The sequence below is a fragment of the Anas platyrhynchos genome, chromosome 1 (assembly GCF_047663525.1).
Source record: "Anas platyrhynchos isolate ZD024472 breed Pekin duck chromosome 1, IASCAAS_PekinDuck_T2T, whole genome shotgun sequence".
Lineage (NCBI taxonomy): Eukaryota > Metazoa > Chordata > Aves > Anseriformes > Anatidae > Anas > Anas platyrhynchos.
In genome coordinates this window covers 135584518-135608450 of record NC_092587.1, presented here as the reverse complement: position 1 = coordinate 135608450, position 23933 = coordinate 135584518, and the positions used below count along the sequence as shown (strand labels likewise).

The window sequence follows — 23933 nt, the reverse complement described above, 5'->3', positions numbered from 1 at the left end:
TGTTGGCACCAGCCCCTGAGCCACGTGTTTAACAGGTGGGCTTTCCGTGTCCTCTCTGGACCCCTCCCTGCCACTGTAGGGATGGACGAAAACACCACCTGCACTCCTGCTCCATCCACTAACCGTCCCAGCCCCCTAAAGTCTTGTTTGATAGCCTTCAGGCTTCTCTCTTCAATGTCGTCACTACCTGCCTGGACTATCAAAAGAGGATAATAGTCAGAGGGGCGTACCAGGTTGGGAAGCTTCCTAGCAACGTCCCTGACCCTGGCCCCAGGGAGGCAGCAGACTTCCCTACGGGTAGGGTCAGGCCAACAAATAGGGCCCTCTGTTCCCCTAAGGGTAGAGTCTCCCACAACAATAACCCTTCTGTCTTTCTTGGTGGAGGCAGTCCTGAGGCGTGGAGTTGACCTCCTTGCCCTAGACATCCTCCTGGGAACACTTGCTACCTCTTCCTCACCCACCGGTCTCTCGAGCTCCACGGCCTCAAACCTGTTGTGTAAGGGCACCTGGGAAGGTGGGACCGGAAGGGGAGGGCATCGCTTGCGATGTCGAGCAGGGACCTGTTTCCATTCCTCCTCAACTCCCAGATCCCCTCCCTCTGCCCAACGGCAACAGGGCAGGGGTCTGTTAGGAAGCACGGCCAAAAGCACGACAGACACCGGTTGAGTCAGATCATGCTGCTCCATTTTATTGCCTGAACGGCCTAACTTTTATAGTGAACTTAACAGGGGTGGACAGTGTTTCACACAAGATTATCAGTCAAAAGCACTCAGACAAACAACTAGAAGAAAACAACCCCCCTTGTGATTAGCAGTCACGTAGATCTTGTCCTTGAAGTCAGCTGCTGGTAACAATATTTTTCTGAATTCCTCAATTGGGCAATGTGGGAATCATTGTCGTGGGAGCTTCTCATAGTTATTCTGGTAGCTTGGTTTGCTCAGCTACAGCAGGCCATGAGATTTTCTAAGGCCTACTCCTGGTTGCTGAAGGCAAGCTCAGATCAAACAATTGTTCCACGGACTCATGTGCAGGCCCTGTATGCCAATTCCCAACAGGGGTCCACCCCCATTTGGGGTGTCTCACCTCGATACCTCTCCTTGAGACCCTGCAGGGAGTAGCTCCACAAGTCTATCTCCCGCTCACACTCCCTGATATCCCTCAACCTCTCCACCTCGAGCTCCACCACCATGCGGACCAGGTCATCCACCTACTCGCACCTCACGCACGCAGTCTCTCTGCCTCCCGCTGATGGCAGGAACAGGCTCAGACACTCCTTGCATCCGGTGACCTGAACTGCAGCATTTTTTAATGGGCAGTCGGTCTGGGTGTGTACCGACTTCCTGGAGAGCGCACCGTGCCTGGTGGAGACCGTTATCACCTAGCTAACGGCTGTTGTTAAGGAGCTGTTTGTATGGGCGGGGGGAACGCTCTGCCCTTCCTGCTCCCCCTACCTGCGCTAACTGCTGCGCCACAGCCTTCTGACACGCCGTGCCCTGTTTGCCCAGCCATGCCCTGCACCCCACATTTGGGGACCTCGCAGTAGCACGATTCTCAGAGAACCCCTTTCCCCCCCATTATTTTATTCCCAACTCAGGTAGCCATGCCTTTAACAGCAGCTTCAATTTTTCTTCCTTTACTCTCACCGTCTCTGCATGGTCACGCTGGTAGAACCGCAGGGTGGCACGGGCCGTGGTCCCGCTCTGCTCTCTTCCTTTCACAGAAGGACGCTTTCCCCAATACCTCAGACACTGTTTTGTACAGCCTGGGAGGAAGATAGTCTCTCCTCACTGGTGGACCTATTCCAAATCTTTCTCCACAGCCGAGACGCAGGCCAGCAGGGAAGAGGAGAGGCTTTCTTCATACTGCTTTTGACTTACATGTTGTGAAAGCGGCATTTCTTTTAGGAACAGCACAGTCTCGCAACTTCCACTTAGTGAAAGTTATGATAACTCCACCTTTACCTTCCCCATCGGTTTCTACTCACTGCAAGGCATAATCTGAGTGCACATTAGGGCACCTTTTTCCACACTGCCTGTTGTCGAATCCTAACAAATAATTAAGAACATTCTTCAAAGTCAGGCTTACCTGTAAACACTTGAGCTTCTGAGTTGGTGGGGCTTTCTTTTTAGCTTTCATTCTCATTATATTTGGAAGGGCTGGAAAGGGAGCTTAGAAGCCACGGAAGTAATTTCACTGAAAACAGACAAGGTGAAGGAAGTACTCAAACTCCTCGACATTAAAGAACCGTAGGACCCAGGAACACTTACCTGCCAGCTACTGAACTTGAGTCACTTCCACACTGCTTCACAGTGACTTTGCGCCACCAGGGTCTCACCGTACTGAGAGGGCACCAACAACGTAGCTAGCTCATAGAGTCACTAAAACTGTTTCACAGAGATGGGAGAAAACGTGAAGAAAAACCTGACCTTAGTGTGGGAGAAGTCCAGTCGAGGCCCTCTCACTCGGCAGTCAATACCCAGAGGGGTTACCTCCCTCGGTAGACCATACACACCGCAGTGGAGGGTCCTGCCCTGGTCTTGCCTTCTCCCTTTCCTCACTTCAAGCTTGTCCCCTTTATTTGGCATCCTTAATTCATGCAGAGCCTCGTTGCCAGAATATTAGTTCTTCCTTAGCTTGAGTTTCAGTTTCCCAGGAGCGGACTCAACCCTCCAAGTTTCAGTAGTTACTGGTCCTTTTATTCTGGATGCATGGGTCCCTTTCTGCGGTTCTCACAGCTGTTTCAGTAGTCAGTAAAACAAGGTACAGTCCCTCACATTGAGGGTTCAGTGATTCTTCCCTCCCGTGGCTGCTTGTTGAAACACTTTCTTTTTTATCTTCTGACAAGTTAAATAACAGTTATCTAATTTGCTTTGCCATATGGCCCTTTCCAGGTTCCTGTAGCAGGATTCATCTGATAGCCTTTCAGGTTGATACAGATTTGACTACAGATACCAGGGTTTTGGCATTCCTCACTATCTCCACAGTTTCCCAGCTGGACAGTCACATTCATTTATGTTGCATTCCTTCAGGGGCTCATCACCCCAGTCCTTGCAGTCTCTCTGCTGGTTACACACTTTATTGATATCTATGCATTCTCCACTTCTGCACTTGAATTTGTCAGGTCCAGAGCACTGAATAACATTGTTACAGTTTGCTTCATCAGTGCTCTCCAGACAGTCTCTCACACCACTGCACTGCCTACTCCCATGGACACAGTTCCCATCTTCACATCTGAACTGGTCCAGGAAGGGCAGTTCATTTCATCACTTCCATCCTTGCAATAAGGATCTCTGTCACATCACCACTTCTTGTAGATACATTCACCTGAGCCGCACTGCACCTCACTCACAGAACACTTCACCGGAGGTGCAGGCTGGCAGCCACAATGCTCCAAAGATTCATCCGAATGGTCGGAGCAGTCACCTTGACCATTGCAGACAAAGCTTTTGGAAATACATTGTCCACTACTGCATGTGAACTCTGCTGCACTACAAGTCACATTGCCATAATTCTCTTCATCTTCTCCACTGTCACAGTCTTTTTCACCATCACATTTCCATAACACTGTTCTCATATGACACAGCTCAGCACTTTCGTCGGACCCATCTTCACAGTCTGGATCCCCATCACACTGCCAAATGTTTGGCACACACTGACCACTGTTGCACACAAAGTCAGATTCAGCACACATCTTCTTCACATATCTTCTTCACACAAGCACTCTCATCACTGCCATCTGAGCAGTCTTCACATTTTGCTCTAGCACTGTTGGCAGCAGTGCACAGTCAGGCGAGGGCGAGCAGTAGGCAGAGCGCCCCGCACCGTCAGCTGTGTCACTTATACTACTCCTATTACCCATGCTATTAGTGTCAGTGGAAACAGAAACAACAACAGAAACAATGGCGGTGAGGCCTGGCGGCGGCGGCGCTGGCGCCGCCCGCCCGGTACCAGCCACGGAGGCGGCTGTGTCACTTCCAGCCGCCTCCGGGTCACTGGTGCGCAAGGCCCACGTCAAGCGCGCGGCAGCTGCGCCCCTGCCGGAGGCTCCCGAGCAGAAACAGTGCCGCTCCGGGCCCCTAGCGGCCTGGGCTCCCAGCAACTGCGCCCCGTTGTGGGCTATCAGCATCCCAACGGCACCAGCGAGGCCGCACCTCGAGTACTGTGTTCAGTTTTGGGCCCCTCGCTACAAGAAGGACATTGAGGTGCTTGAGCGGGTCCAGAGAAGGGCGACGAAGCTGGTGAGGGGCCTGGAGAACAAGTCCTACGAGGAGCGGCTGAAGGAGCTGGGCTTGTTCAGCCTGGAGAAGAGGAGGCTCAGGGGCGACCTTATTGCTCTCTACAGATACCTCAAAGGAGGCTGTAGCGAGGTGGGGGATGGCCTGTTCTCCCACGTGCCTGGTGACAGGACGAGGGGGAATGGGCCTAAGTTGCGCCAGGGGAGTTTTAGGTTAGATGTTAGGAAGAACTTCTTTACTGAAAGGGTTGTTAGACACTGGAACAGGCTGCCCAGGGAGAAGACAAGGGGCCTGGAGGATGACATCCGCTCTCTGCGCACGGAGCTGCAGCAGTCTCGGGAGGAGTGCTCCAGGTGGCAACGGGAGATGGAGCTGGGCGAGTGGCGGCGGCTGGCGGCTGAGCTCCATCAGCGGAGCGCGGCCGAGCAGCGGCGGCTGGCGGCCGAGCTCCAGCAGCGGCACCGGGAGCTTGAGGAGCTCCGGGTGGCGGCGCGGGACCGGGATTAGCGCCTGGGGGCCGTCCAGATTTTGGGGGCTCTTCCCCGAATTCTGCTTGGCTTTTCCTGCAAACTTTGGGGGAGTTTCCACCAATTCTGTGCGTTTCCCAACCAAATCTTGGCAAAGCTGCAGGAGGTGTCGGGGGCACTGTCGCGGCACGAGGCGGAGGCGTCGGAGCTGGAGCTGGAGAGGCGCCGCCTGCACAACCATCTGCAGGAGCTCAAGGCTTAGAGGCGGGATCATTGCAGACAAATATGATCTATGTAATATGAAGTGTTCCGGCGTGCTTACGCTCTGCCAAAGGCCAGAAAATGGGACCTTCATTTTAAGACTGTATCGAAAAGGAAACAGAAACAACGGTGGCGAGGCCCGGCAGTGGCAGCGCTGGCGACGCCCGCCCGGTACCGGCCACGGAGGCGGCTGCGTCACTTCCAGCCGCCTCCGGGTCACCGGTGCGCAAGGCCCACGTCAAGCGCGCGGCGGCTGCGCCCCTGCCGGAGGCTCCCGAGCAGAAACGGCGCCGCTCCGGGCCCCTAGCGGCCTGGGCTCCCAGCAACCACGCCCCGTTGTGGGCTATCAGCATCCCGACGGCACCAGGCCCAGGACTTCCCCGCAAGGCTGTGACCTTCGCCGCAGCCCCCCAGGCCGGTAAAAAGGCCTCGGGGGCGGCTTCGGGATCGGCAGCGCCGCCTCCGGTACCGGGGGTGCTGCGGTGGGCAGCGGGGGACCCGACGGGGCAGCTGGCAGAGCTGCGGGAGAAGACGAGGGGCCTGGAGGATGACATCCGCTCTCTGCGCACGGAGCTGCAGCAGTCTCGGGAGGAGTGCTCCAGGTGGTAACGGGAGGCAGAGCTGGGCGAGTGGCGGTGGCTGGCGGCCGAGCTCCAGCAGCGGCACCGGGAGCTGGAGGAGCTCTGGGTGGCGGCGCGGGACCGGGAGGAGCGGCTGGGGGCCGTCCAGATTTTGGGGGCTCTTCCCCGAATTCTGCTTGGCTTTTCCTGCAAACTTTGGGGGAGTTTCCACCAAATCTGTGCGTTTCCCAACCAAATCTGGGCAAAGCTGCAGGAGGTGTCGGGGGCGCTGTCGCGGCGCGAGGCGGAGGTGTCGGAGCTGGAGCTGGAGAGGCGCCGCCTGCACAACCAGCTGCAGGAGCTCAAGGCACAGCTGCGGGATGTGTCGGGGGCACTGTCGTGGCATGAGGCGGAGGTGTCGGAGCTGCGGTATAATTCTTCTATTATTTTAATTTTTCCGGGAAACTACAGGCCGGTCAGTTTGATTTCAGTACCAGGGAAGCTCATGGAGCAGATTCTCTTGAGAGTCATCTTGCGGCACTTGCAGGGTAAGCCAGCGATCAGGCCCAGTCAGCATGGGTTTAGGGAAGGCAGATCCTGCTTGACGAACCTGATCTCCTTCTATGACAAAGTGACATGCTGGGTGGACGAGGGAAAGGCTGTGGACGTGGTCTACCTTGACTTCGGCAAGGCATTTGACACCGTCTCCCACAGCATTCTCCTCAAGAAACTGGCTGCTCTTGACTTGGACTGGCGCACGCTTCGTTGGGTTAAAAACTGGCTGGATAGGCGGGCCCAAAGAGTCTTGGTAAATGGAGTCAAGTCCAGTTGGAGGCCAGTCACTAGTGGCGTCCCCCAGGGCTCGGTACTGGGGCCAGTCCTCTTTAATATCTTCATCAATGATCTGGACGAGGGCACTGAGTGCACCCTCAGTAAGTTTGCAGATGACACCAAACTATGCGCATGTGTCGATCTGCTCGAGGGTAGGAAAGCTCTGCAGGAGGATCTGGATAGGCTGCACCGATGGGCTGAGGTCAACTGCATGAAGTTCAACAAGGCCAAGTGCCGGGTCCTGCACCTGGGGCGCAATAACCCCAAGCAGAGCTACAGGCTGGGAGACGAGTGGTTGGAGAGCTGCCAGGCAGAGAAGGATCTGGGAGTGATGGTGGACAGTCGTCTGAATATGAGCCAGCAGTGTGCTCAGGTGGCCAAGAAGGCCAACGGCATCCTGGCTTGTATCAGAAACAGTGTGACCAGCAGGGCTAGGGAGGTGATCGTCCCCCTGTACTCGGCTCTGGTGAGGCCGCACCTCGAGTACTGTGTTCAGTTTTGGGCCCCTCGCTACAAGAAGGACATTGAGGTGCTTGAGCGGGTCCAGAGAAGGGCGACGAAGCTGGTGAGGGGCCTGGAGAACAAGTCCTACGAGGAGCGGCTGAAGGAGCTGGGCTTGTTCAGCCTGGAGAAGAGGAGGCTCAGGGGCGACCTTATTGCTCTCTACAGATACCTCAAAGGAGGCTGTAGCGAGGTGGGGGATGGCCTGTTCTCCCACGTGCCTGGTGACAGGACGAGGGGGAATGGGCCTAAGTTGCGCCAGGGGAGTTTTAGGTTAGATGTTAGGAAGAACTTCTTTACTGAAAGGGTTGTTAGACACTGGAACAGGCTGCCCAGGGAGAAGACAAGGGGCCTGGAGGATGACATCCGCTCTCTGCGCACGGAGCTGCAGCAGTCTCGGGAGGAGTGCTCCAGGTGGCAACGGGAGATGGAGCTGGGCGAGTGGCGGCGGCTGGCGGCTGAGCTCCATCAGCGGAGCGCGGCCGAGCAGCGGCGGCTGGCGGCCGAGCTCCAGCAGCGGCACCGGGAGCTTGAGGAGCTCCGGGTGGCGGCGCGGGACCGGGATTAGCGCCTGGGGGCCGTCCAGATTTTGGGGGCTCTTCCCCGAATTCTGCTTGGCTTTTCCTGCAAACTTTGGGGGAGTTTCCACCAATTCTGTGCGTTTCCCAACCAAATCTTGGCAAAGCTGCAGGAGGTGTCGGGGGCACTGTCGCGGCGCGAGGCGAAGGCTTCGGAGCTGGAGCTGGAGAGGCGCTGCCTGCACAACCAGCTGCAGGAGTTTTAGGTTTGATGTTAGGAAGAACTTCTTTACTGAAAGGGTTGATAGACACTGGAACAGGCTGCCTAGGGAGGTGGTGGAGTCACCATTCCTGGAAGTCTTCAAAAGACGTTTAGATGTAGAGCTTAGGGATATGGTTTAGTGGGGACTGTTTGCGTTAGGTCAGAGGTTGGACTCGATGATCTTGGGGTCTTTTCCAACCTAGTAATTCTGTGATTCTGTGAACAACAAGAGAGAAGGAAGTTTTCCTTTACCTAAAGTTTATTATAATTTTGCAACTCCCGCAGGTGTCCACAAGAAATTTTGCCCCTGCCCCAAAACTCCAAAGAGAATAAAAAAATAAATTAAAAAAAGAAACACACATAAAAAGGTGACTCTGCGACCCAGCACCTCTGTGCCCTAATCCATCATTGTCTCTTTCTACTGACTACGACGCAAATTCTGCATTCACATTAATGTACCTTTTTCACACAGCCCATTTTTCAATCTTCCAAATACTTAGGGACATTCTTCTAAGTCAGGCTTACCTGTGTGCACTTGGGTTTAGGAGGCCTTTTTTTTTTCCCCCCCCAGTGCTTTGTATGGAGCCTAGAACCCACGTAAGGAATTTCACGGAAAATAGACAAGGTGAAGGAAGTACTCAACAGTAACAACCACAGAACCCAGGAACACTTACCTGCAGTCTTCTGAACTTGAGTCACTTCCAAAGCACTTCGCTGTGAAATAGTGCCACCAGCATTTTACTGAAGAAGGAACCACCAATGTAACTGTCTCATAGAGTCTCTAAAACTCTTGCACAGACAGGGCAGAAAACATGAAGGAAAAGCAGCCTACTGGGGAACGCTGAGCCCAATTCCCCACAACAGAAAAACACCCTAGGCAACCCAAGCCTCAGTTTCTCCTGGGGAGGCAATTCCCCCCACCCCTCCTCAGGCTTCCTATATAGCAAAGGTCAAATGACCCACACCTGGCCGGTTTCACTTAACAAGGGTGGAACCAAGAGACCTTGTGGAATAAGCTCGTCTACCTGGCTTCAAAGTTTTAAGGTCAATTGCTCCTTATCACTGGTAGAAATAACCTGACAAGGGGCTTAGTGGTTAGAGTTGACCTAATGAATTAACTACAACATTTGCACGAAGGTCATATTTCTGTTAGTCATTCTGTGAGGAACATTAGTACAGAGCCTGTTAAAAAAATAAATACAAATAAACAAAAGATATGAATAAAAAAGAAAATGACCTTAAAGGCAAACTTGCCATCATAGATTTTCATCTGTCTAGTCATGACAGATAAAGAATTTAGCAATCAGAATTCCTTTTCTTGATATTAATGTTATTTAAATTTTCTTTTCTGAGATCCCTTCTTTATGCAGGACTTTTCTAAATCTAGCCCCATGACCTCTGACTGCACTATTCATAGAATATCCCGAGTTGGAAGGGACCCATAAGGATCACCAAGTCCAACTCCTGGCACTGCACAGGTCTACCCAAAAGTTTAGACCACGTGACTAAGTGCACAGTCCAATCTCTTCTTAAATTCAGACGGGCTTGGTGCAGTGACTAGTTCCCTTGGGAGCCTGTTCCAGCGTGCAACCACCCTCCTCTCGGTGAAGAACCTCTTCCTGACGTCCAGCCTAAAACTTCCCTGCCTCAGCTTAACACCATTCCCGTGGGTCCTATCACTGGTGATTACAGAGAATAGGTCAGCACCTGCCTCTGCACTCCCCCTCGCGAGGAAGTTGTACGCTGCAATGAGGTCCCCCCTCAGCCTCCCCTTCTCCAGGCTGAACAGGCCCAGTGACCTCAGCCGCTCCTCATACGTCTTCCCCTCTAGGCCCTTCACCATCTTCGTCGCCCTCCTCTGGACGCTCTCCAGCAGTTTACTGTCCTTTTTGTACTGTGGTGCCCAGAACTGCACGCAGTACTCGAAGTGAGGCCGCACCAGCGCAGAGTAGAGCGGGACAATCACTTCCCTTGATCGACTAGCAATGCTGTGCTTGATGCACCCCAGGATACGGTTGGCCCTCCTGGTTGCCAGGGCACACTGCTGGCTCATGTTCAACTTGCTGTCAACCACCACCCCCGGATCCCTCTGTGCGGGGCTGCTCTCCGGCATCTCGTCACCCAGTCTGTACGTATAGCCAGGGTGGCCCCGTCCCAGGTGCAGGACCCGGCACTTGCTCTTGTTAATCTTCATGAGGTTGGTGATCGCCCAGCTCTCCAATCTGCCCAGATCTCTCTGCAAGGCCTTTCCACCCTCAGCCCCTCAGCTGAGTCTACAACTCCTCCAAGTTTGGTGCCATCAGCAAACTCGCTCAAAACACCTTCTAGTCCTACATCTAAATCGTTTATAAAAACATTGAAGAGGACTGGCCCTAAAATGGAGCCTTGAGGGTCCCCACTAGTGACCATGTGCCAGCCTGATGTGGCCCCATTTACCACAAGGCCTTGAGCCCTGCCTGTCAGCCAATTGCTCACCCATTGCATGATGTTTTTGTTAGGTTGTCTGCTGGACATTTTGTCCAGTAGGATCCCACGGGAAACCATGTCAAAAGCTTTGCTCAGGTCCAAAAAGATCACGTCAGCTGGTTTCCCTTGATCGACCAGATGGGTGATCTTATCATAAAAGGAATTCAGATTTGTTAGGCAGGACCTACCCCTCATGAACCCGTGTTGGCTGGGACCAATGACTGCATTGTCCCCCAGGTGCGCTTCAAGAACTTCAAGGATCATCTTCTCCATAATTTTACCAGGTGCTGATGTGAGACTAACAGGCCTGTAGTTGCCACGGTCTATTTTCTTGCCCTTCTTGAAAACTGGTATGACATTTGCCAGCTTCCAGTCCACTGGGACCTCTCCAGATTCAGAAGACCGTTGAAAAATAATTGAGAGAGGTCCTGCAATGGCGTCAGCCAGCTCCTTAAGCACCCTGGGATGAATCCCATCCGGACCCACAGACTTGTATAGATCCATGTGGAGCAGCATATCCCGCACACGTTCATGGTCGGTTGGGAGTTTATCGTTCCCACCGTCGTGGTCCTCCAGCTCAGGGCACCCGGGGTGTATTTACTTCGGCTGCGTAGAAGCTATCACGCATAAATGCCAGGATTGGGATCCTCACTCCCTATTCAGGTCAAGGACTGGGCTGCAAGTTTTGGCTTTAATTTGGTTACCTGCCTACATTGCTGTTTCCTGGCAGGTCATGGGAAGAAGATTAGCTGGCTTGCGGCAGCTTACATACACGTGGCTTTTAGGCCGCAGTCAAAGCGTTCCTCTAGATTTGGAAGTTTGAAGATGGTTGGAAAAGCCATCTGAGTGGTTAGAAAGCTGCCTGGCAGAGAAGGACCTGGGCGTACTGGTGGCTAGTCGACTCAATATGAGGCAGCAGTGTGCTCAGGTGGCCAAGAAGGCCAACAGCATCCTGACTCGTATAAGAACCAGCGTGGCCAAGAGGACTAAGGAAGCGATTGACCCCCTGTACTTGGCCCTGGTGAGGCCGCAGCCCAAGTACTGTGTTCAGTTCTGGGCCCCTCGCTACAAGAAGGATATTGAGGGGCTCCAGTGAGTCCAGGGAAGGGCAACAAAGCTGGTGAGGGATCTGGAGAACAAGTCCTACGAGGAACGGCTGAGGGAGCTGGGATTGTTCGGTCTGGAGAAGAGGAGGCTCAGGGGCGACCTTATCGCACTCTACAGATACCTTAAAGGAGGCTGTAGCGAGGTGGGGGTTGGTCTATTCTCATATGTGCCTGGTGATAGGCTGAGGGGGAATGGGCTAAAGTTGCACCAGGGGAGGTTTCGGTTGGGTGTCAGGAAGAAATTCTTCACCATCCAGAAGAAACTTCAGGTGCTAGGGCCTGAATTTTCACTGAAACCAAAGGCAGGCATCTTACTGACGTAAAGAAAGGTGCTAGTTTGTTTACTAATGAAGGAGTGTGAAAGAGATGCATGTCCTTGTCACTGAAGAGGAGGCGAGGAAAAGCTAGTTCAAGGAACGCAAAATTCAGTTGTGCCGAACTAACAGGTGGTTGTATCCCAGCTTGGAGACCACAACACAGAATCACCTAGGTTGGAAGAGACCTCCAAGATCACGTAGTCCAACCTCTGGTGTAACACTAACAAGTCCTCCACTAAGCCGTAGCCCTAAGCTCTACACCTAAACATCTTCTAAAGACCTCCAGGGGTGGTGACACAACCACTCCCCTGGGCAGCCCATTCCAATGCCTAACAAGCCTTTTGGTGAAGAAGTTCTTCCTGACACCCAACCGAAACCTCCCCTGGTGCAACTTTAGTCCATTCCCCCTCGTCCTGTCACCAGGCACGTGGGAGAACAGGCCATCCCCCACCTCGCTACCGCCTCCTTTGAGGTATCTGTAGAGAGCAATAAGGTTGCCCCTGAGCCTCCTCTTCTCCAGGCTGAACAAGCCCAGCTCCTTCAGCTGCTCCTCGTAGGACTTGTTCTCCAGGCCCCTCACCAGCTTCGTCGCCCTTCTCTGGACCCGCTCAAGCACCTCAATGTCCTTCTTTGTAGCGAGGGGCCCAAAACTGAACACAGTACTCGAGGCGCGGCCTCACCAGAGCCGAGTACAGGGGGACGATCACCTCCCTAGCCCTGCTGGTCACACTGTTTCTGATACAAGCCAGGATGCCGTTGGCCTTCTTGGCCACCTGAGCACACTGCTGGCTCATATTCAGACGACTGTCCACCATCACTCCCAGATCCTTCTCTGCCTGGCAGCTCTCCAACCACTCGTCTCCCAGCCTGTAGCTCTGCTTGGGGTTATTGCGCCCCAGGTGCAGGACCCGGCACTTGGCCTTGTTGAACTTCATGCAGTTGACCTCAGCCCATCGGTGCAGCCTATCCAGATCCTCCTGCAGAGCTTTCCTACCCTCGAGCAGATCGACACATGCGCATAGCTTGGTGTCATCTGCAAACTTACTGAGGGTGCACTCAATGCCCTCGTCCAGATCATTGATGAAGATATTAAAGAGGACCGGCCCCAGCACCGAGCCCTGGGGAACGCCACTAGTGACTGGCCTTCAACTGGACTCGACTCCAATTAATACGACTCTTTGGGCCCAGCTATCCAGCCAGTTTTTAACCCAACGAAGCGTGCGCCAGTCCAAGTCAAGAGCAGCCAGTTTCTTGAGGAGAATGCTGTGGGAGACGGTGTCAAAAGCCTTGCTGAAGTCAAGGTAGACCACATCCACAGCCTTTCCCTTGTCCACCCAGCGCGTCACTTTGTCATAGAAGGAGATCAGGTTCGTCAAGCAGGATCTGCCTTCCCTAAACCCATGCTGACTGGGCCTGATCGCTGGCTTACCCTGCAAGTGCCGCAAGATGACTCTCAAGAGAATCTGCTCCATGAGCTTCCCTGGCACTGAGGTCAAACTGACAGGCCTGTAATTTTCTGGGTCTGCCCTCCGGCCCTTCTTGTAGATGGGCGTCATGTTTGCTAGCCGACAGTCCACTGGGACCTCCCCCGATAGCCAGGACTGTTGATAAATGATGTTAAGCGGCTTGGCCAGCTCCTCTGCCAGTTCTCTCAGTCCCCTTGGGTGGATCCCATCCGGCCCCTTCGACTTGTGCACATCCAAGTGCCGTACCACGTCACCAACCAGTTCTTCGTGGATAGTGAGGGCCACATCCTGCTCCCCATCCCCTTCCACCAGCTCAGGGTACTGGGTACCCAGAGAACAACCGGTTTTGCTGCTAAAGACTGAGGCGAAGAAGGCATTAAGCACCTCCGCCTTTTCCTCATCTCTTGTAACTAGGTTTCCCCCCGCATCCAGTAAAGGATGGAGATTCTCCTTAGTCCTCCTTTTTGTGTTGATGTATTTATAAAAACATTTTTTGTTATCTTTAACGGCAGTAGCCAGATTGAGCTCCAGATGAGCTTTGGCCTTTCTAATTGTTTCCCTGCACAGCCGCGCAACATCCTTATAGTCCTCCCTAGTGGCCTGCCCACTTTTCCAAAGATTATAAACCCTCTTTTTTCTCCTAAGCTCAAGCCACAATTCTCTGTTCAGCCAGGCTGGTCTTCTTCCCTGCCAGCTCGTCTTTGGGCATGTGGGGACAGACCGTTCCTGCGCCATTAAGATTTCCCTCTTGAAGAGCGCCCAGCCTTCCTGGACCCCTCTGCCCTTCAGAACCGCCTCCCAAGGGACTCTACCAACCAGTGTCCTTAGCAGCCCAAAGTCAGCCCTCCGGAAGTCCAATACAGCAATTTTACTGGTCCCCTTCCTGGCCTCGCCAAGAATAGAGAACTCCACCATTTCGTGGTCACTCTGCCCAAGACAGCTCCCGACAATCACATCCTCCACCAGTCCTTCTCTGTTTGTGAAGAGAAGGTCTAGCGGGGCACCACCCCTGGTAGGTTCACTAACCAGCTGCGTCAGGAAGCTATCTTCCACGCTCTCCAGAAACCTCCTAGACTGCTTCTCTGGGCTGTGTTGTGCTTCCAGGATATGTCAGGGAAGTTGAAGTCCCCCATGAGAACAAGCGCTGAAGATTTCGCAACATCTGTCAGCTGCCTGTAGAACTCCTCATCCGTCTCCTCATCCTGGTTTGGCGGTCTATAACAGACCCCGACCAGGACGCTAGCCTTGTTGTCCCTGCCGATCCTAACCCAAGGGGACTCGACCTTGTCATTCCCAGCCTCGAGCTCTACAACATCAAAAGACTCTCTCATACAGACAGCCACACCACCACCCCTTCTGTGCTGCCTGTCCCTTCTGAAGAGCTTATAGCCAGTCATTGCAGCACTCCAGTCATGAGACCGGTCCCACCACGTCTCCGTGATGGCAACCAAGTCATAGCCTGCCTGCCGCACGATGGCTTCCAGCTCCTCCTGTTTGTTACCCATGCTGCGTGCATTGGTGTAGATGCACTTCAGCTGGGCCATTGCCTTATCCCCCGGCCTTACTATTGTTCCCTCTGGCACAGCTCCAACAATCCTTGCTTCAGCCCCATCCCCCTTCTTACCTAGTTTAAAGACCTCTCAACGAGCCCTGCCAGCTCCTGGCCCAGGATCCTTTTTCCCCTAAAAGATAGGGACCCGTCTGCGGCCATCAGGCCGGGTGCCGAGTAAAGTGCCCCATTGTCGAAAAACCCAAGATTTCTGTGTTGGCACCAGCCCCTGAGCCACGTGTTTAACAGGTGGGCTTTCCGTGTCCTCTCTGGACCCCTCCCTGCCACTGTAGGGATGGACGAAAACACCACCTGCACTCCTGCTCCATCCACTAACTGTCCCAGCCCCCTAAAGTCTTGTTTGATAGCCTTCAGGCTTCTCTCTTCAATGTCGTCACTACCTGCCTGGACTATCAAAAGAGGATAATAATCAGAGGGGTGTACCAGGTTGGGAAGCTTCCTAGCAACGTCCCTGACCCTGGCCCCAGGGAGGCAGCAGACTTCCCTACGGGTAGGGTCAGGCCAACAAATAGGGCCCTCTGTTCCCCTAAGGGTAGAGTCTCCCACAACAATAACCCTTCTGTCTTTCTTGGTGGAGGCAGTCCTGAGGCGTGGAGTTGACCTCCTTGCCCTAGACATCCTCCTGGGAACACTTGCTACCTCTTCCTCACCCACCGGTTTCTCGAGCTCCACGGCCTCAAACCTGTTGTGTAAGGGCACCTGGGAAGGTGGGACCGGAAGGGGAGGGCATCGCTTGCGATGTCGAGCAGGGACCTGCTTCCATTCCTCCCCAACTCCCAGATCCCTTCCCTCTGCCCAACGGTGACAGGGCAGGGGGTCCACCCCCATTTGGGGTGTCTCACCTCGATACCTCTCCTTGAGGCCCTGCAGGGAGTTGCTCCAGAAGTCTCTCTCCCGCTCACACTCCCTGATATCCCTCAACCTCTCCACCTCCTCGTTGAGCTCCGCCACCATGTGGACCAGATCATCCACCTGCTCGCACCTCACGCACGCAGTTTCTCTGCCTCCCGCTGATGGCAGGAGCAGGCTCAGACACTCCTTGCATCCGGTGACCTGAACTGCAGAATTTTTTAATGGGCAGTCAGTCTGGGTGTGTACCGACTTCCTGGAGAGCGCACCGTGCCTGGTGGAGACCGTTATCACCTAGCTAACCGCTGTTGTTAAGGAGGTGTTAGTATGGGCAGGGGGAGTGCTCTGCCCTTCCTGCTCCCCCTACCTGCGCTAACTGCTGCGCCATGCCCTTCTGACGTGTCACGCCCTGTTTGCCCATCCTGCTCACTGCGCTCGTGGTTGCTCGCGCTCCCTAGGGGCAGCTTTTGAACGGCCGGGGAGGGGGCGCCTCAATTCTGCACCTCAATTCTGCATCTGGCAATGATCTTGGGAGGATTCACAGCCATATGACACTTCCTTGCAAATACAAAATAAAGGTATTAAACAAAATCCAACATTATTAGTATCGTGTGTCTGCCTGTATTTCTAAAAGTTTGGCTGCACTCCTCAGTTAAGGTGCAGCCAAGGGAGGAGCAGGTTGGAATAGGACAGGCTCTCTGGGAGCAATCATACTCTGGCACTCGGTCTGAGCAGAATATCTGTTTTTCCTCACTTATCTTAACAAAATTCCATACAGGGCAATGGTCCAGCTCAGCCTCCTCCCTGAGTAAGTACCAATATGGTTGTGCTATTTGGTGCTTATTATTTTGAAATGATAATGTAGTCATTCATTAATGGGTGGCCTGGCGGGGAGAATCCCTTTTGCTAAAATAAACAGTGCAAAAATATGATCTAATTTACACAAAATTTCTATTTGACCTTCACATTCAAGAACAGATTTCAGGAAGAACCTGTACACATTGGCTCTCTGTGTCTATATTCATCCTAAAATGAGTAGCAAAAATAGGCCATTCCAATTGTCTAGTACAATTATCCAATTATCCAGTACAATTGGACATATCAGAATATGTCATGCACTGATAATGAAGCTTAATGAAGTCATATTACAGAGCAGTGTAATTATCCTGACATTGAAGGACAGACAGTCTATGACCATGGGCTTTGGGCCTATTAGCCAGAGAAATAACTTTGGAGAGCTCCAAACCAGCTCTGTGAGCCTGAATATGAATGCGCTTTACAGCACAAGCTGTAACAGACTGCAAGGAGCTAGGAAAGATCCCCTTTTTGCACAGGCTCCTGTGAAGCTTGTACATCACTAATACTCATTAGGAACTACATGACACCTCAGTGTGCCAGAGCCAAGAAGAGGCATGGAAATCATAGTCATTACAATTAAGCACGACACATTTGCTACCTCAAAAAGAGCTTAAGAATGAGAGGTGCTTGAAGGACAAATCCATAATCACTGTTCAGGTGAAACTGGCAAACAGTTAATGGGATTTTCTTTCTTGAACATGGGTTCTGATCCAAAAACCACCAGAGGCAATGGGACTCTTTCAGCATTTTTTTTTTTTTTTTTTTTTTTTGGGGGGGGGGAGTGTCTCAATTTGCAGAACTGTTTTTTGCAGAAACTTAAGGTATTTTTAGAGTTTGTATGATAAGTGGGATGCATAAGTAATAGAAAATCTATCCATCAGATATAATTAAGACACTGTAGTGTCTGGGTGTCAACTGGCAGACATTTTCCTGCTCAGATAGATCACTGAATATCTCTGTTTGTTTTTCTAAAGCAATCTGTGCTTGGCAAATGAGATTTTATAAATGAGATTTTATTTATTTATTATTTATTTACTTATTTTGCTGTGTATATCTGAGTATTCCATACATCCTTATTTTGGATTTATCATATATACTGTGTTGACACTGTTGAGTGTGAGTGGAATTCTAAAAACCCTGCTGATTTTTAAAGTTATGCCTACAAAAACTCTAACTGATCCTAAACATTTTGGAAAAGAAAAATATTTACTGAAACAGCCTCGTTTTAATAACACCAATGAAAAGGCGGCAAGTTTCTACATCTCATATTTACAAGTGCTGTAGAATAGCCTTGCTGGTGCAGTATTGTGGCAAAAGTAGTTTCATTTGGTGGGAGGCCTCCAGAAAACCCATTCCAAAATAGAACACGATGTTGCGTATTGGATGCCATGCCTGGAGAAAAATAAGAGTCTTTAAACTAAAACAAGCCATACTTAAGATTTTCAGTCTCTTCAGGTTGTGCTTTCTAACCAATAAGATTCAGCTGCCTAAGTCGAGTACCTTTTTATTGTACATTCAGTATGCTGCAGGATATTCTAATTGACCCCCAGAAGAATATATCCTCCAAGTCCCGTGTTGTAAATGCTAGTCCAATGCAGATACCTCAGCTATGCTGGAGTGTCTAAAATTGCACCAAGACGTCTATGTTTGGACATTAGACAACCTCTTAAAACCAAAGTTATATCACAACATAATGTTGAAAAGAGAGAAAGAGAGAAAGAGAGAAAGAAAGAGAGAGAGAAAGAGAGAAAAAGAGAGAGAGAGAGAGAGAGAGAGAGAGAGAAAGAAAGAAAGAAAGAAAGAAAGAGAAAGAAAGAAAGAAAGAAAGAAAGAAAGAAAGAAAGAAAGAAAGAAAGAAAGAAAGAAAGAAAGAAAGAAAGAAAGAAAGAAAGAAAGAAAGAAAGAAAGAAAGAAAGAAAGAGAAAAAGAGACAAAAAGGGGAAAGTTTATCTAAAACAAAAGATTTACAGAGTCATGGGCACACACTTCTGAAATGTACAGCTCATGATTTCCTTTCTCCACAAAACCATCTTCTTTAGCAAGTTAGAATCAGATCAGAAGATCTACACTCATGATTACTGGGAGATAACATGGCTCAAGTTTTGTCTTGTTTTTAAAATATTTGTTTTAAAACATTATTGTTGAGAACTATTCCACTGCCTAACAGATTTCATTATGAAAATGTTTGTCAGGATACTCAAAATATTATGTTTTAACATAATTTTAATACCACTAACATACAGTGTTTACACTTTTTTTTTTTTTTTTTCCCTTTATGTTTCTACCTCTGAGTGCTTTGTGCTGTTTTGATTTTTATCTGTTTCTGTGTGGTCATTTAACTGCATTAAATGTGCTTTATGTGGGGCTTTTCCCATACAACTCAATCAGTGAATCTAGTCATCTTGATTTCTGCCCATCTCACTGATGCCCCAAATCCTTAGATTAACAAGCCTTTATTAAAGGGTTATAATGGGTTTATTTAAGGGTATTTTTAACAGCAATAATGGCTAGACAAGCTTCAGTCAACCATTAGAGAGAGGCCCAACCTGATCTGATGGGGTATCTGCCAGTCAGGAAGGCTGCTCTGCTTGGAGTACAGACAGAAGCTGCAGCAATGTGCTGACTAAGTCTCACTCCTTCCTTTGCCAGGCCATCAATGTTACGGGTCCTAAAGAGAAAAATCACATCTCTGATAAAAAATGTATTATACAGAAGTTCTCAGTGTCCTGGTCCTCCTAGTTTTGTCTAGGACATACTCACCAAATTTACAAATTCCTCTTTTTATCTACAACTCAACTAGGACAAATGTGTTATGTATTTTTGAGATATCTTAACTACTTTGAAAAGGAATTTTCTATAGATATGTGTTTTATGTATATAGAGAGAGATATGTATATATATATAAAGGTATTTCTGGTATTCTGGTCTGTCCTGTATCAAAAGCTCATGAAGCATAGTGAAAAAGATTCTACTAATAGAAACAGGACACACAATTTGTGAGACTAAAATAGGTTAGAATAGGCAAGGGATATATATATATACAATCATTCTACCAATCAGCCAGGCTACATCAAGACTGAAAAGTGCAATAGGGAGAAATAGATCCCATCATAGACTGAGCTGTCATTCTGTAACAAGCCTTTTGGAATTGTTAGCTGTTACTATATCCTAATCGTGGTCCTTAGCATTTCAACCCATGAGTTGTGGAAACTTACAAATTATACACATGCCTGAAAAATATAGGGCACATTTCTGTGCAGAATTTTGCACATTTACAAAATTCTGAAAATTGGAAGTCCAAGAAAGTCACTCAAGCATGCTCATATAATTATTACTCCAATAGAAATTACTGTAAAACATTTTATACATGTATTTGAAAAGAAGTGTATCTAGATAAACTAATCCATTAATAAGTTTTCTAGTAATGCCATCAGTAACTTTTTTTTTTTTTTTCCCTACTAAAATTCACCAGAAAGGGGGGAGGTAATTTAATTTGTAGAAAGCACTCTTACCTTATTGTATCATTGCCATAACAACCCACATCTCCAATACCAAGATCATCAGCCAGTATTAGTAAAAAATTGGGTTTTGAAGGATTTGATACACAAGTTCTTGGAAACAAACATAAAGTGAGCCAAATGCTTAGGCATGTCCTGAAGTTAAAAGTAAAAAGGTTAATATTAGAAACCTGCTTGCGAGCTTTAGAATGTAGTTTAAATTATTAGCCTTTAAGTATTATGAAGACTTTTTAGATGCAAAGAGCTACCAAATACTGGCAGCAGATGGAGCTCTTGAGTATTTACAAAACTTGATTTCTCTGAAACCAGTATTACCTTTTCCATTTGCACAGGAATCTTGTATGTACTTTTCCTTCTTGAGATTTGCACTAATCTCATCAGACATATATTAAATGTAATACACCATATACTACATATGCCACTAAACCTCCGTATCCTGTAAGAATAGGCTGAAAGGCCTTGAAAGACCTACAGTTCTAAATCCATATTTTCTGCTCTTAGATTATCAATTAAAAAAAAAAAAAAAAAAGAAAGAAGAGATTACATTTTCTTAAGTGCAACACTTAAAAATATAGGAAAGACCCTCAGCGATACCTTTTCTTACCACTGTGTTCCCCGGTAAACTTCATGGCTTCCCCTTGTGTGGAACAGGTACACAGTTCGTTATATAATTCTGGTTAAAACAAATGAAAAAAAAAAAAAAAGACACATAAAACAAAACAAAACAAAACAAAACAAAACACAACAATCAGAGCCCAGCAGCTCTAGTGATCTTGTCTGTAAAGTTAGTCATTAACTACATTTCATTACCACAATCACATCGCCATTGCCTGTGGCTGACTGTGACAGAGGGGGACTGAACTACTAGGGCTTGATCATGCACTCTCTGAATTCCTGAGCATGTGTGTGCAGAGCTCTCCTGAACTGACACTGCAAGGTAGGAGAGAGTGTTTCTGAGGACACACAGGGTCAGATAGCACAGCATGCAGTTTTACAAGATGCAGCCTGCTCTTATCTGCTATTAATTTTAGGGGGATGGGTGTTTGGCAAGAAGGCTAAACGCCCACAGCTTGAAGCACAGAACTTCACTGAAAGGAAGTCTTCCATTAGGTGGCAAACAGGAGGAAGTGATAAGTAAAACTAATACCTCACTCTCTATGTAATATCAAACTATCTTTAAGGTCCAGGAAAAGAAGCTAATCCTTACTGTGAGCTTAGAAACTACAACGCATACATTAAAGAAAAGCCTGCCTGGAAACCAATAATTAGAGTTTAAATCTTAGGGAAGGGACTGTAACACTTAGGTTTGGATGCCATTTAGTATGTTCAGGGAGGTGCTTCTATCTGAATGTTACTAAAAACTGTCCAGAAACATAAATATTCTGATAAAGAACTTCTAGGCTTAATGTCATTTATAAGTTTACAAGCAGGTTTTTCTACCTGTCACCTCTGTGAACTCAACCTGGACTTTTGTCGTGGTTTAACCCGGCCGGCAGCTAAATACCACGCAGCCGTTCGCTCACCCTCCCCCTCCCTCTCTGGGACAGGGGAGAGAAATGGAAAGTGAAGCCCGTGAGTTGAGATAAAGACAGTTTAATAAGACAGGAAAATAATAATAACAACAATAATAATAACAATAGTAATAATAATAATACAATGGTGATAATAGGAAAGTAATAATAGTATGTACAAACAAGTGATGCACAATGCAATTGCTCACCACTCGCTGACCGATGCCCAGCCTAACCCCGAGCAGTCCGGCCCTCTCCCCCCGGCTAGCCACCCCTATATATTGTTTAGCATGACGTCAGATGGTATGGAATACCCCTTTGGCTAGTTTGGGTCAGCTGTCCTGGGTCTGTCCCCTCCCAGCTCTTACTGCACCCCCAGCCTGCCCGTTGGCAGGACAGAGGAAAAGGCTGAGATGTCCTTGGCTTAGTATAAGCACTGCTCTGCAACAATTAAAGCATCGGGGTGTTATCAGCACTCTTCTCATCCTAAGCCAAAACACAGCATTCCACCAGCTGCTAGGAAGAAAATTAATTCTGTTCTAACTGAAACCAGGACAACTTTAAAAGACTAGAAATAGCTTTTAGGTTTCTAAATATTTATTTCTGCCTGGCAAGGCACATTTTATGAGTGGAAGCAGTTTCCTATGCTTGCTGAGGACAACTAGTTGCTTTGGTCAAAGAATGGCTTGGGGAATGCACTCATTTTGCTTGTGAATAGATGCAGACCAAGAGATCTGCAGAAGATGTTGTACTGGAACCATTCAAACAAGCATGCAGATGCCAGGGATAAATTGGTTGCACTGGGACTGGCACACCTCATCTTAATGCTGTACACTGATGTAAATTCAAGATGTTTGTTTATTCACTAAGAAATGAAATCACAATATGGAATATCCAGTCCATGAGTAATCCTTACTTTGCCACATTTCCTTGTCTTCATCTCCTGTGGGTGCCGATGAGCTTTCCAAGCTGGTACAACAGCTCTCTTGCCTTCCACTGTGTTCCCACAGGTTTGTGTGGCACAGCCAGCTGGTGACTGCAGTTGCATTAGTGTTTAGACAAAGATTTTGTAGAGCTTCTAAAGAAAGCTGGGAATTACAAACTGAGGAGCTGCAGTGGTAATATTAAAATATATTTGGATCTTAATACTATTGGCTGTGGTAAGATTAAAATTATTGCTCCCCGATTTAATACAAGCTATTTTACGAACACTACCCTTACTGAAGGATTAGAAGAAATACCAAACTTGTTAAAAATAAATTTAAATATACATGTTCACCTTTTTTTCTGTTAGGGGCTGATTCCTTCTACAAGCAGAGCTCTCACTGACATCACTGAGAGTGTGATGAACACCATAGTGAGGCCTAGGGCTTGTGAAGTTTCCTTAGTTGTTAAACAAAACAAAACAAAACAAAACAAAACAAAAAAACAATGTAATGCATAAATCTAAAAAAAATACTGTCCTCTGGAAATCAGTACAGTAACTTACACAAATCCAAGAAAATGGCAAATAGCAGTTTCCTCTGTAAAACAGTAAGCCACAATAAACAGACATCAAGTCTAATAAAAAAGACCAGCCCCTTTCAACAATGTGGAAAACAAATGATCTTCTTTCTCTCAAATTTTTCTTGCTCCTTGGTTTGCTGAGCAGTCCTGATCCTCTAAGATGTGCGTGGGAGGAAGCCGGACTGGATTTAGTGCTTTTGCTCTTTATCTCCCTTCCCCCAGTCTTGGACACAGGAACTGCTGGGATGCCTGCCAGGAGCAGCAAGCGAGCGGGACTGCCACTGAGGTTTCACATGAATTCCAGGCAGAATACAAAGTCTTTATTCTTGAAACACTGGCACAACGCGGCCACTGCCTTTTCTAGACTCCCTACCCAGTTAATTCTGTGCAGATTTGTGTAAAGCCTAGCACTGCTCTATTTTAATGCCTCCAAAGAGATGCCACAAATAATTGTCAAACTGAACTCAGAGCCTGTGGTTTTGTTTCCTCCCACCCTGCTTTCTGGCCTTCCAGGCAGGATAATGGGATTAGCTTGTCCTCCCCCTTTTCTTCTTTCATGTCATCTTTTATTCTTCATTGCATTTTGAAGAAAGCTAAACCTACTGTGATATTAAACCTACCTGAAGATATTAATTGCACTGTCTTCTCTCACAGCTGCAGGTTTAGTGTTCCTCCTTGCACACATACAATTTGGGAAGTTAGCTCTGCTGCAATGCATTTTACCCTTCTAAAGGTCTTGAGCAATCAGAGAAACTCTCATCTGTTCATTTGTTGACATTGCAGTCCTTCCAGTCTCTTGAACATTGAGACTGGTGAATTTAACTGCACTCGAGAGAAGTAAGCAGAAGTCAGTGAGGCAGAAAGATGTAGCAGCTTCACCTGGTGGGTTCGTACAACACATTGGCAGGGATAACTACGGCTAGAGGCAGGTTTTTGTTGACCTCCTTGCACACATGACTATGCTTGGTTACCTTGTAAGACACAAGGTATCAAATTTGGCTACTTTTACTAAGACCTGTTTGACTATAATACTTATTTAGTACAATTACTTAACAGCTTGTGATCTTTCTGGTGCAAAGATTGTTATTGAGAATTGTCTCTCTTGAAAATTATGTCACACTTTGGGAAAGG

The 23933-nt window shown here is 48.7% G+C and overlaps 1 protein-coding gene across 3 annotated transcripts; it reads right to left on the bottom strand.

The window, feature by feature from the left end:
* Positions 1–667: 667 nt before the first annotated feature.
* On the bottom strand, positions 668–23394 carry LOC113840609 (arylsulfatase D-like). 3 transcript variants are annotated; one of them, XR_011805435.1, is made up of 6 exons: positions 21506–21590; positions 20380–20458; positions 19780–19920; positions 18814–18935; positions 2268–7851; positions 668–2193 (listed from the first exon to the last, which is right to left on the bottom strand). XR_011805435.1 is itself a non-coding variant. In XM_072030034.1 (5 exons), exons 1-5 carry the CDS (start codon positions 22220–22222, stop codon positions 7835–7837), a joined length of 369 nt encoding a protein of 122 aa, XP_071886135.1. In that variant the 5' UTR covers positions 22223–23394; the 3' UTR covers positions 668–7834. The 3 variants fall into 3 exon arrangements, 1 of the variants encoding a protein (XP_071886135.1); XM_072030034.1 differs by lacking the exon at positions 21506–21590 and adding an exon at positions 22213–23394 and having other exon boundaries at positions 668–7851; XR_011805436.1 differs by lacking the exon at positions 18814–18935 and having other exon boundaries at positions 668–7851; positions 21506–22206.
* Positions 23395–23933: the final 539 nt, after the last annotated feature.

What these genes read in the sequence shown, in the direction of transcription:
- LOC113840609 (XM_072030034.1), bottom strand. An exon ending in GAACACAGTGGTAAGAAAAG is followed by an intron (nt 19,921 to 20,379) that starts GTATCGCTGAGG and finishes TTTTAACTTCAG; the next exon opens with GACATGCCTAAGCATTTGGC. An exon ending in TATGGCAATGATACAATAAG is followed by an intron (nt 18,936 to 19,779) that starts GTAAGAGTGCTT and finishes TTTTCTCTTTAG; the next exon opens with GACCCGTAACATTGATGGCC.